General features: G+C 45.2%; 1 protein-coding gene across 4 annotated transcripts in view; it reads left to right on the forward strand.

Moving 5' to 3' along the window:
- Positions 1-13654, forward strand: part of PIAS1 (protein inhibitor of activated STAT 1) — a 92365-nt gene that overhangs the window by 19581 nt on the left and 59130 nt on the right. For 2 of the 4 annotated variants that reach the window (XM_073568939.1, XM_073568940.1), the window contains exons 2-3: positions 4745-4881; positions 8951-9395. In XM_073568939.1, coding sequence (XP_073425040.1) covers positions 4807-4881; positions 8951-9395 — 520 coding nt within the window. In that variant the 5' untranslated portion in view covers positions 4745-4806. The remainder of the gene's footprint in view (positions 1-4744; positions 4882-8950; positions 9396-13654) is intronic. The other 2 variants (XM_073568941.1, XM_073568938.1) reach the window with 1 other exon arrangement.

Consider the following 13654-nt stretch of genomic DNA (forward strand, 5'->3'; position numbering starts at 1 on the left):
GTGTCTGAGCAAGGCCTTAGGCTATGTGCACACGCTGCGGATTCACCCACGGATTTGTGTCTGCGGATCCGCAGGTAAAACCGCAGATAAAATGACCTTCGATTTTACCTGCGGATTGGCCTGTGGTTTTTTTCCCCTGCAGTTTGCCACCTGGACAATGGAATAGGTGGCAAACCGCAGCGGAATCCGCAGAAAGAATTGACATGTCCTTTCTTTCTGCGGATTTAAAGCCGCAGCTTTTCCGCAGTTGAAAATCCGCAGCATGTGCACAGCAGAATGTTAATCACATAGACTGCTGCGGATCCACAGCGGCCAAATCCGCAGCGGATCCTCAGCAAAAACCGCAGTGTGTGCACATAGCCTTAAGGCCCCTTTACATTTAGGCACCAGCGATCCTGACCACGAGACGACCCGGTCAGGATCGCTGGAGCATTGCTAAATGGTTGCTAGTGAGCTGCCACACGGGCAGATCTCACAGCGATGCAGCAGCGATCTAGCGGTCGTTACTTACCTTTCAGACGCGGCGATCCTGACGTCCTCCCGTCCGCATCCACGCGTCGCTCGTCGGCGCCAGCAGGAAGCGCCTGACGAGAAATGGAGCTGCGTGATCATCGGGGGAGCCAGTCAGAGGTAAGTATCACACATAGCGATATCGCTGCTGCGTCACCAAATCGGTGATGCTTTAGCAATATTGTTAGTGGCATCGCTATGTGTAAAACCCCCTTAAGGCTAAGTGCAGCATTTGCATGTGCATATCATTCTGCCAGTACCCCTCGTGGTACCGGTAATTGGCCGGTGTCGCACCAGCGATGAATATGAGCTCCTGTCGCATCTTGAGTCCATTGACTCAACCACTTGTTCATTTTCAGTATTATCTTTTCTGAAACCTCTAGTTAGAAATCCGCAGCAGGAAAAATAAAATGCACCCACCAACCGCATCAAATGTCAAACATGCATATTCAAAAGCAGTCTTTGGTGGGTGGGTGTATTTTATTTTTTTTTTTATCTAAAATATTTCTTGACGTTGGAGACTTCTTGGTGTTTCTTCCTCTCTCCCCTCCCTGTGGGATCCCTTTTGTGCTTTTCTCATTTTAGTCTGGAGCCCTCTTTAACCTTTAGTGGCCAGTTTTCCCCCTGAGAGTGGTGCAGTATCACACTATCTCAGCGCTGGTGTAGCTGAAGATGGCATCTAATGTAGTTTAGCTCTGTGTAGGGGAGAGACTAGACTCAGTGTGGCATCTGATACCCATTAAAAGCCTGCAGTCTGAGGCTTTCGCAGTATGTCTGATTAGACCAGTCCTTAGAGTTCCCGTCTGCTTGTTTCTGGATGGACTGTACCTCTTTTTTTGGAGAGCGATATCAAGTATCCTCAACATATTTATTGCAGACAGTTTCTTTTTTCCATTTATTTTCCCCTCCCGCCCTCCTTCTTCCCCTCCCGCCCTCCTTCTTCCCCTCCCCCTTATCTTTCGCTCCCTTCCCCCCTCTCACTCTGTTTTCCTCCCCCTCGCTCTCATTCCCTCCCGCTCTCTGGTATACTTGTGATGGAAGTAGTTACTTTGGAAAGCCTTTCTTTTATATAGATGTAGTTATAAATTACTGTAATTCCAGATCTTACACATAAGGAGACAGTGTCAGTGTTTTGGTTTGGTCATTAGGCACTGAGCTTGTGTTATGTGCCTTAATAGTGAGCGACCATTCCATTGATTAACCTATTGAAAAATATATAAAGGCAAAATGGACCGTTGGGGAGGATCCCTGACCATCGGTTGTTCTCTTCCTATTCAAATTGGCGTGCAGGTTAACTCTTACGCCGCCACGGCTACATTCATACTATACAAAACACCTGAACTTCAGTCATACTTGTACATCCATACACTCTTCTGAAAATGCTTATGTGGGACAGTGTGAAAATGACATGGACACTTTATAATTGGTGGCTTCAAGAAATGTTGCATTTTTTTTTTTTCCCTTCACATTCACTTTTGGGGCTATAAGTCTGACCCTGCAAAGCCTGAGACAAACAGCTTCTATACGTGGAAGAAGTCATAAAGGTCGCACAGAAAGATCTGTGCGATAAGTTGGATAATAAAGATGAGTAAGTCGATTTAGCAGGAGCCTGGTCAATGTCAATAATCCATGGCCGTCAAACAGCTTGCGAGAGCAGCCTTCTTGCAACCGGCATCCCAGCACCTACTCTGATTGATAAGGCCCGGCATGACATCGTGTGTGTTATGCTGCAACAATCACATCATGCCGGGCCTACAAATCAGAAGCTGGGTGCAAGAGACTCTGGCAGGTAGGATGCTGTATGTAGGGCTCCCATCTGAAAGCAAAGTACTGCAGTTTATCTGCCATTCAAGTTACAGTACCAATGTGACAGCAGTATTGATGCATCTGACTAAAACTATGAAGGTTTCAAAAGCATTCTTTTTTTTTTTTTTTTTTTTTTTTGGTCCCAATTTTGTTCCCCCTCACCCCACAGATCTAAAATTATAGGCACAAACTATGATATATATTTTTTTTTTTTTGCCTCTTTAGCAGTTCTCATCCCGTGGCAAGATTGTCCCAACACGTTATGGGAAATGTGCAAATGCTAATCTTCTGCTTATTTATGGCTTCAGAATCTCTGGCCTGTGCACTGTGGGTTGGAGTACATGGCCAGATAGAGATCGTTCTTTTAAGGTGTGCATCTGTTATCTGCTTGTCAATTATATGTGACTGATGGGCTGACCGTCATCCATAGGATTGGTTTAAGGTACTGTCACACTTAGCGATGCACCAGCGATCCCGACCAGCGATATGACGCTGGTACATCGCTAAGTGGTCGCTAGTGAGCTGCCACACAGGCAGATCTCACCAGCGACATCGCTGGGGACAGGGGTCGCTACTTACCTGTCAGATGAGGCGATCCTGCGTCCTCCCGCCCGCGTCCATGCATTGCTCGTCTCCACAGCAGGAAGCCCACGACGAGAAACGGTCCAGGACGTTCTTGCGCTATCAGCGATAACCAGCGGGGGAGCGGTCGGAGGTACATATCAGACATAGCGATGTCGCTAGCAATATCGCTATAACGTCACAAAAACCAGTGACGTTATAGCGATATTGCTAGCGATATCGCTTAGTGTGACAGGCCCTTTAGTTGTATTTGCCTTGCAGTGTTCCTAGGCCGTGAACTCATTTTTGTCCAATACTGGATAGTTGTTAGGGACCACCACTGATCACAATATCCGTTGTTTCGCACACTGTCATCTGCGTGACAGTGTGGGAAACACGGGCTCTGATTGGTGATAAGATATTTACCGCTGGTCAGAGCGCTGCGGTTCCCACACTATCAGATGATAGCATGTGAGCCAGCAGCTGTGACCAGCAGTAAAGGTTTCCACAGGTCACAGGCATCAGCTGATGAGTACTACTCTCATCATCCTACACCTGCTCTCAAGGATGATGAGTAGTACTCTCATCAGTGAACCCCTATGACAGGTGGTAACCTTTTTTGGCGCCAGTTGCAGCTGCTGGCTCACGCTCTGCCATCTGAATGAAAGTGTGGGACCTGAAGTGCTCTGACCGGTTGTAACGAACTTGGTGCTGATCGGTGCCATCAGTGATTCTCCCAGTGTCACATAGCATGTTCCACTTGCAGACTACTGTATCTTTTTGCCAGTTGCAGCGACTGCACAATAAAGCGCATGTGATGAATCTGGATAAGCTTTGAAGAAGCTTCAACAAGATTATCTAATTGTAAAGTATGGTATCATTTTGCTGTTCTTCTGAAGTTATATCTATTTGTTCCTCAGTTACAGGACGCTGGCCTTCCATCTCAAACATACTGGATCTGAAGTTTTCTTCTAGCTGCTGTTCACCTTCATTATTCTCATGCATCAGTTTACTTGCACTTATGTTTGAAGCATTGTCCGTTACCATAGCAAAAGCCTGTTTCTTTTAAAGATGATATTGCAGAACTTTTTCCGCTAAGGCCTGGAGAAAGTCTGCTGTAATGAGTTTTAATATCTTTTACTGCCAGGGTCTTGGTAGCAATTTTCTTGTCACAAACAAATTGAACTTTGATAGCAAAATAGTTCACTGTGAAGAGTGCAAGCATCCATTTTAAGAAATCGAGATTCAAAAGATGCTTTATAAGATCTTCCTTTTGGTTAAAGGGAATCTGTCACCTCATTTTTCGCATATAAGCTGTGGCCACCGCCATCAGGGGCTTATCTACAGCATTCTGTAATGCTGTAGATAAGCCCCCTATGTAACCTGAAAGATAAGAAACAAGTTAGATTATATTCACCGAGGGGCGGGTGAGGTGGGTGTCGCGGTCCGGCGCCTCCATATTCCAGAGATGACATCCTCTTCCTTCTGCCGCGGCTTCTGCGCTGGCGTACTGAGAGGTCCGGCGCCTGCGCACTGCAGTACTCTGCTCTGCCCTCAACAGGGTAGAGCAGTGCGCCTGCGCCGGAGCCGCATCGGGAAGCAAAGAAGAGGACGTCATCTCTAGAAGATGGGAGGCGCTGGACCAGACCGACACCCATCGGACCGGGACCGCGCCCAGGTGAGTATAATATAACTCGTTTTTATTCTCTTTCAGATTACATCGTGGGCTTATCTACAGCATTACAGAATGCTGTAGATAAGCCTCTGATGGTGGTGGCCGCACCTTTATAGGCCAAAAATGGAGTGACAGATTCCCTTTAAGGTCTTCTTCAAGCACTAATTTTCTTCTAATACTTTCTCTTTCCAGAGAAACGCCAAGTTTGTGGGCCATTTTTCCTTTAAGAGCTGTAAAAGCTGATCGTGCAAATAATGGTACAAAGTCCTTCACAACAAGCTCTGAGCTGTATTTTAAACATGTCTGCTGTCATTGATACAAGATATTTTGTAAGTGACAAAGTTACTGTAACTGATGTTTGAGACGCTGTTTCCTCCTCCTTTGCTTGGTGGGATGTGTTGGGCACTGGTTTCTTGGTGTCGCCTCAGTCACAGCTTTGAAAACTTCTGGGTGGCAGTGTTGTAAATGTCTTTTTAGATTGGAAGCTCTAGACGGATTATTTTTGTCACTGCCTGAGTATGCATGGGTTTTGAGCTCTCAGCATTTGTTTTCATCTGTCATGCACTGACACAAGTGTTTTGACTCTTGAGTTAATGTGAAATGCTCAAATACAGCTGACCTTATAGAAAGCATCTTGGGCAATCTTTTGTAATCCTATAAACTTGCTCTCAAAAAAATTTGGCCAATAAAATTTTTTGGATAGAAATAAAACAAACTTGGTTTAAATCATTAGTACAGATGATAAGTTAATATTTATTTTAGATAGTGTTACTCTGAACTTTCAAACTCAGGCGTTTCAAGATGCAGCTCAGTAAGGCTGGGTTCACGCGTACCAGAACTCTCGTGGAAATTACCGCGAGAATTCCGGAATTCCATTCCGCGGGAAAATCGCACTTTAAATTCCCTCGATTTTCCCGCGGAAAAACTAGCATTTTGCAAGCGGAATTAGCTTGCAGAATTGCTAGCGTTTTCCAAACGATCTGTAGCATCGCTTGGAGAACTGATTGACAGGTTGGTCACACTCGTCACATAGTGTTTGACGAGTGTGACCAACTTTTTGCGGTATCAATAGTAAAAGAGAGAATGTAAATAATAAGAAAAAAATATTCTCACCTTCTGACGTCCCGCGCAGCCTTCCCGCCTCTCCACGCTCCCGGTCCCAGTAATCCTTTGCGACAATTACCGCAATGACGTCCGTTCTCGCGGGATCGCGACGACCGCGAGAACTGACGTCATCGCTCGCAAAGGCTTACTGGGACCGGGAGCGTGGAGAGAGGCGGGAAGGCTGCGCGGGACGTCGGAAGGTGAGAATAACTATTTTTTATTTTAAATTCTATTTTTTATAGGGATATGGTACCCAAAGCCCGGAGGACAGTCTCCTCTCCTCCGGACCGTGGGTACCATCCGCAAATGTTCTGCTTACTTTTCGCATGGTGGGCACAGCCACATGCGGAAAGTAAGCAGAACAATGCATTCCTATGGGTGCGGGATCACCGCGATTCCGCAAAATTAATGAGCATGCTGCGTTTTTTACCGCAAAGCGATTCCGCCGCGGTAAAAACCGCAGCATTAGCACAGCATTGCGGAATCCCATAGGAATGCATGGGATGCTTATTTTTCGCGGAAACGCGAAAAAAACTGTACGTGTGAACTCAGCCTTAATATTTCACAATCACATCATGATGCTTCACAGTCTATGAAATGGGAGGAGAGAGCAAGTTTGTGCTGAATCATACCCCAGAAAGAAACTGAAACTGCTAGCAGAGCTAATATCATGAAGAGCATCAGATCAACTAACCTCTCCAAACATGAGCTTAGAGGAAACGCAAACTAAACATGAAGCATACAGAGAAAACAAACTGCATAAAACAATAGTCCAGTGTATTGAAACTTTAGATGCTTTAAGAGGTACTTGCCTTAATCCTGTTTTGCTGTTCACGCTAGCAGTTTTTGAGATGAGTGCAGAGTTGCAAACATTCCTTATCAGTGCCTTTTTGCTCTGATCTGTAGAGGAGGAGCTTTACTACTGAGCATGTACATAAAGTGCAGCACAGATTCATCTCATCTATGACTCCACAGCACTGGTCACTACTGAGCCCGTACATAAAGTGCAGCACAGATTCATCTCATCTACGACCCCACAGCACTGGTCACTACTGAGCATGTACATAAAGTGCAGCACAGATTCATCTCATCTATGACCCCACAGCACTGGTCACTACTGAGCATGTACATAAAGTGCAGCAAAGATTCATCTCATCTATGACCCCACAGCACTGGTCACTACTGAGCATGTGCATAAAGTGCAGCACAGATTCATCTCATCTATGACTCCACAGCACTGGTCACTACTGAGCCCGTACATAAAGTGCAGCAAAGATTCATCTCATCTATGACCCCACAGCACTGGTCACTACTGAGCATGTACATAAAGTGCGGCACAGATTCATCTCATCTACGACCCCACAGCACTGGTCACTACTGAGCATGTACATGAAGTGCAGCACAGATTCATCTCAACTAAAAGCCTAGATCCTTAGATCAGGAACAGAGCAGATATTTATAGGACATTTCATAACTTTCCCACATTCTTATGAAGATATTTACAGTGCATACTGTATTGTACAATTGTGTCTAATTTATTATATTGTCAGAGTTGGTCCATTTTATACTGACTTCGACGTCACCAAAATATACAAAGACTCCACAGCCCTGCTTCCTGGAGTAGTCAGTGTTTTGTGTCTGTTCACGGAAACGAAGTGTTTGGTACAGACCCCTAACTTTACTGTTCGAGTTTGCTCATCGCTGATTACCACATACCAGATCTACCATATATTAAACTGATTTGTAGCCACCTACATAGCGTGTTGAGTAAACAGAATTCTGGGTATTTCTCTGTATGGGGTTATTTACCAGCAAACGCACTCGTATATTGTGCTATCCGAGCACGCTCGTGTTCTAAGGCTGTGTTCACACACAGCGTTTTTTTAGCGGTATTTACTGCGGTTTTCACTATAAAACCGCTATAAAACCGCTAAAAATAAGCTGCACAGTCATTTCTATGCATTTTGCACTTTCTGTGCACATTGATGCGTTTTTTACCGCGAAAAAAACGCATCGCGGTAAAAACGCAGCAAGCACATTAATTTTGCGTTTTTTTCCGCGGTTTAGGCTTCTCCCATGCTTTTAGAAACCGCTGCTGTAAAAAAAGCATCAAAACCGCGCAAAAAACGCAGAAATTTTCTGCAACGTGTGCACATACCCTAACAGTGTCTTCGGCGTGCTCGAAAAATATGTTCACATCTCCGCGACTCCATGTGTTGCGACTGTCGAGCAGCCACGGACTCAAACATATTTTCGAGCACACCGAAGACACTTAGGACCCGAGCATGCTCTGATAAAACACGGTCACATTTATCTGAATGAACTCTGCAGTAAGGCTAGTTTCACATTTGCGTCTTTGTGCGCAGCGCATTGTGCGCAAGTAGAAACACATGCAAAACACGTGTTTTTGTATGCGTCTGCTTTTTTGTGCGCATGCATTTTAACCAGTTTCTAATATATAAAGTGCTCTCAGTGAGAGAAACAAAATAGGAATCTTGTGGGTATGATCCCTTTTAATGGCTAACAAGCTTTCGGGACTGCTTACGTCCCTTCATCAGACATATCAGCCTGATGAAGGGACGTAAGTAGTCCCGAAAGCTTGCTTTGTAACAACATTCACTATTTGTTAGCCATTAAAAGGGATCATACCCACAAGATTCCTATTTTGTTTCTCGTCGGCTTATCTACAGCATTACAGAATGCTGTAGATAAGCCCCTGATGGCGGTGCCGACAGCTGATAGGGCTAAAATGGGGTGACAGATTCCCTTTAAACACAGCACACTACACCGTGAATAGGGGGCCTTGTCCTACGCTCCTTGTGACATTGCAGACCTCCAACATCATCTCTTTAATTTCCACAAATTGTCAAACTAGTATTTTTGTTTAAAGGGAATCTGTCAATAGGATGAAACTCTTAAGCTTATGTGGGCATGCTTGTAATAGAAAGCTGAATAAAATTATACAGTGATATCTGCGATCCAATGTTTTATTCCAGAGAGATCTATTATATTTTTTTTAATTTGTGAATGAGATTTTTATCTATGGGCCGGATACAACTCTCCCAGAGCTTATTGTAAATGAAAGGGGTCATTACCAGTGTAGATCAGGAGAGCAGACTGTTAGTCATTACATGTCTCAGACTGGTAATGTCTTTATTTTACAATAAGCTCTCAAGGTAATTTTTTTTTATTTTTATTGTATTTAGATTAGGCATGACTTCAGAAACTATATTTTTTGATGTTTGAGCTGTTTAACCATGACGGTAACTGATTTATTCTGTCTTCCCGTTCTAGCAAATGGTTATGAGCCTTCGTGTTTCTGAGCTGCAAGTACTTTTGGGATACGCAGGACGCAACAAGCACGGTCGCAAACACGAACTCTTGACTAAAGCTCTGCACTTGTTAAAGGCCGGCTGCAGTCCAGCTGTACAAATGAAAATCAAGGAGCTGTACCGGCGGAGATTTCCACTAAAAATCCTCACACCCGCAGACTTTTCTTTACCCAGTGTGCACTCCAGCACCATGCCAAGCAACCTGTCGCCATCCTCCATTCCTCAGCTTTCATATGACGGTCACCCAGCTTCATCCCCGCTACTTCCAGTCTCCCTCCTTGGGCCCAAACATGAACTGGATCTCCCACACCTCACATCCAACCTCCATCCTGTACATCCAGACATCAAACTGCAGAAACTGCCCTTTTATGACCTGCTGGATGAGCTTATAAAACCCACAAGTTTAGGTGAGTGTGTTTCATCTAATGAGTCTCATAACGAGCGATTTGTCATCCAATTACTAATGACTGTAACTGATTTAAAAGGCATCTGTCATGAGATGAGTGCATGCAAACAAGGTTTTCCTAATTGGTTGTAGGGTTATTTCTGTAAGATATTCCATAAATATATCATGGATGCGCTTATCTGCACACTTTCTAAATGGTGGTACTCCAACCCCCATACAACTTGCTGAGACTGCTTGCTGATACCCATCCTGGTAGAATGACGAGGCAATGGAAGTGTGCCATTAATGGTACGTCATCATCTTCCTGTTCCATTTCAGGAACACTTAAACCAAATTTACTCTGGAAATGGATCCATCACACATCTGATGCAAATGGCACTTAATGGACTCCAATAATGCTGATGTTAGGTTGAAAAAGGACATGCGTTCAACGTTTTTCCTTAAAGGGGTTGTCCGGGCTTTTCACATAATCTCAGTACATATCTGGGCTGCAGAATTATGACGATAAGTAATTTACTTTCTGTCACTAGTTTGGACTGTTTTCTAGATATTCTGAACAGAACGTCCAAGGGGGGGGGTGTTATGGCATTGAAATGAGAACTAGTCGTAACCTCCTACTCTACTCCAAACATGCCCTCTACAGCAACAACCCCACCCTCCATAGCTAAAGGCCCTCCCCGTCCACATGAAGGAGCCCTCATCACACAGTAACAAATCCTGCCCCTCTAGCAGCCTCACTGCAGAGAGCAGCTGCTCCTCCCCCAGACACACGCTGAACAGTGATCTATGGAAAGTGAAACTAGTGGAGGGAAAATCGTCCTGTATTCTGGGCCACTCCATGATTACAATACATAACTCATTATCAGTAATTCCTTCCCTCACTGTCCCAGGCTGCTGGCAGCAGTGAGAACAGACTGTGTGATGGGGGTCTGCAGCTTCTAATCTGCACAGGGGATGGCAGTCACCGATGTAATCTGTTGTGTGACAAAGCCTCTGCTGTGTGAATGAGACAGCTCTGTCACTGATGTCTTCACACAGCAGCAGATTTGGTGCAGTGTATGTGTGAGCACTGTGTCTCTAATGACACAAATACTGATGGGAGCAGCCTGTCCCAGAATACAGGACGATTTGGACGATTTTCCCTCCTCACTAGCTTCACTTTCCATAGATCACTGTTCAGCGTGTGTCTAGGGGAGGAGCAGCTGCTCTCTGCAGTGAGGCTGCCAGAGGGGGAGGATTTGTTACTGTGTGATGAGCGCTTCTTCATGTGGTTGGGGAGGGCCTGTAGCTATGGAGGGTGGGGTTGTTGCTATGGTGGGGATGTTTGGCGTAGAGTAGGAGGTTACGACTAGTTCTCATTTCAATGCCATAACACGCCCCCCCCTTGGACGTTCTGTTCAGAATATCTAGAAAACCGTCCAAACTAGTGACAGAGTAAATTACTTATTGTCATAATTCTGCAGCCCAGATATGTACTGAGATTATGTGAAAAGCCCGGACAACCCCTTTAAGTTGTGGGTTATTGCTAGATTTATAACCCACAATGCCATTTAGGGCTTACACTCGCGAGAGACTCACGATTCTCGTGCGAGTCTCTTGCATGAAAACCTGGCACTGCCGCCGGCACTCGTACTGAAGCGTGCGGCTCTATGAATTTCTATGTAGCCGCATGCTCCGGTCCGAGTGCCGGCGGCCGTGCCAGGTTTTCATGTGAGAGACTCGCACGAGAATCGTGAGTCTCTTGCAAGTGAGTATGAGCCCTTATTGTGAGAAAAGTAGCTAGCCCTGATAGACTATGAAATGCTTTACCAGACTAGGTAGAGCAGTCAGTGTCTGCCACTGCTAACTGTAAAGAACCCTTTCCTACTTCTCTATGGCCTATTGGATTTTGTTTAGGGTGTCTGTCACTCTACCAGAAAACGAAAGCGCAGCATGCTAGAAGAGGCTGAAATGTAAGCGTTAAAGCCAAAATCTGTAACTTCTAACATGAGACAACTCCTTTTAAGACCAGTCCACATTTGTCAAACTTGTTCCACAAACTTCTGCCACTGTTTTATTCATCTGCAGACACTTGGCACATATACTGCAGAAACTACAGCAAAATATGCTGTTTGTGAACATGCCCTTATGGTATACTCAGGACAGGGAACAGAAATCCAACGATTTTTCACAATGTATTGCGGATGACTGGTACAGTTTGTATCTGCAGAAAAAGTCTAGATTTTTCTTACAGATTTGTTTGACTTTTTGCTAAAGATAGAGATTTCAGCCCCATAAATATCAGGATGTGATTATTTTTTTTTTTTTGTGTTGGAAACTACTGATCAGCTCCTGAACAAGCCTCTGTCGTTGTGGCAGATCTGTCATCCTGTCCCTTCTGCCATTTTCTTTTTTTCTTTAAAAAAAAAAAAAAGTTTGTAGTATACAGGAGTCTTGACACATACTGCATGTCATGCTGTGGATAGTGTTGAGCATTCCGATACCGCAAGTATCGGAATTCCGATACCGACTTCCGATATTTTTTCAATATCGGAAGTCGGCATCGGAATCGGAAGTTCAAAGTTGATTGACAGCCTGACGTCATCATGATGCGCGGTGTGTGCGCATCATGATGCGCCGTCATTTCGGGCCTGCCGGGGGTCTCTGCCGGCCTGCCGGGGGTCTCTGCCGGCCTGCCGGGGGGCTGTGTGGACTGCCCGGGGTCTATACCGGCCTGCCGGGGGGCTGTGCCGGCCTGCCGGTGGTCTGTGCACCCTGTGGGGGTCTGTACCGGCCTGCCGGGGGGCTGTGCCGGCCTGCCGGGGGGCTGTGCTGATGTCCGGGGGTCTGTGCAAGCATCGTCCGATGGGACTAGAAGTCCCATCTGGCGATGCCTGCTACCATGACAGTGATTGACACATTAGCCAATGATGGGACAGTAGTAGTCCCATCATCCGGCTAATGTGTTAAATGTTAAAAAAAAAAAAAAAAATACTACATACATACTACATACATACTACATACATACTACATACATACTACATACATACTACATACATACTACATACATACTACATACATACTACATACATACTACATACATGCTACATACATGCTACATACATACTACATACATGCTACATATATGCTACATGCATGCTACATACATACTACATGCTACATACATACTACATATATACTACATGCATGCTACATACATACTGCATGCTACATACATACTACATACATACCACATATATACTACATACATACTGCATGCATGCTACATACATACTACATACATACATGCATGCTACATACATAACACATATATACTACATGCATGCTACATACATACTACATGCTACATACATACTACATGCTACATACATACTACATGCTACATACATACTACATGCTACATGCATGCTACATGCATGCTACATGCATGCTACATGCATGCTACATGCATGCTACATGCATGCTACATGCATGCTACATGCATGCTACATATATACTACATACATACTACATACATACTACATGCATGCTACATACATACTACATGCATGCTACATACATACTACATGCATGCTACATACATACTACATGCATGCTACATACATACTACATGCATGCTACATACTACATATATACTACATATATACTACATGCATGCTACATACATACTACATGCATGCTACATACATACTACATGCATGCTACATAATAATAATAATAAAGTTTATTTTTATAGCGCCGACATATTCCGCAGCACTTTACATTTCAGAGGGGATTTGTACAGACAATAGACATTACAGCATAACAATAATCACATACAGTAGATTATAACAAATACCAAGAGGAGTGAGGGCCCTGCTCGCAAGCTTACAGTCTATGAGGAAAGAGGTAGACACGAAAGGTGGGTGGTAACAGTTGCCCTGATTGTATGGACCAGCCATAATGTTAAGTGTGTAACAGTACAGACACAGAGGGCTAATGGATGCATAAAGCATGTGGGAACATGATGCTGGGAACCTGGTTATGGTAAAACTTTTGGCTCTGCCATATTCCCACTTGTAGTCCCATCGGACGATGCCGGCACAGCCCCCCGGCAGGCCGGCGCCGGCACAGCCCCCCGGCAGGCCGGCGCCGGCACAGCCCCCCGGCAGGCCGGCGCCGGCACAGCCCCCCGGCAGGCCGGCGCCGGCACAGCCCCCCGGCAGGCCGGCGCCGGCACAGCCCCCCGGCAGGCCGGCGCCGGCACAGCCCCCCGGCAGG

This window comes from Dendrobates tinctorius, unplaced genomic scaffold, assembly GCF_039654945.1.
Source record: "Dendrobates tinctorius isolate UK_male_01 unplaced genomic scaffold, ASM3965494v1 ptg000022l, whole genome shotgun sequence".
NCBI lineage: Eukaryota > Metazoa > Chordata > Amphibia > Anura > Dendrobatidae > Dendrobates > Dendrobates tinctorius.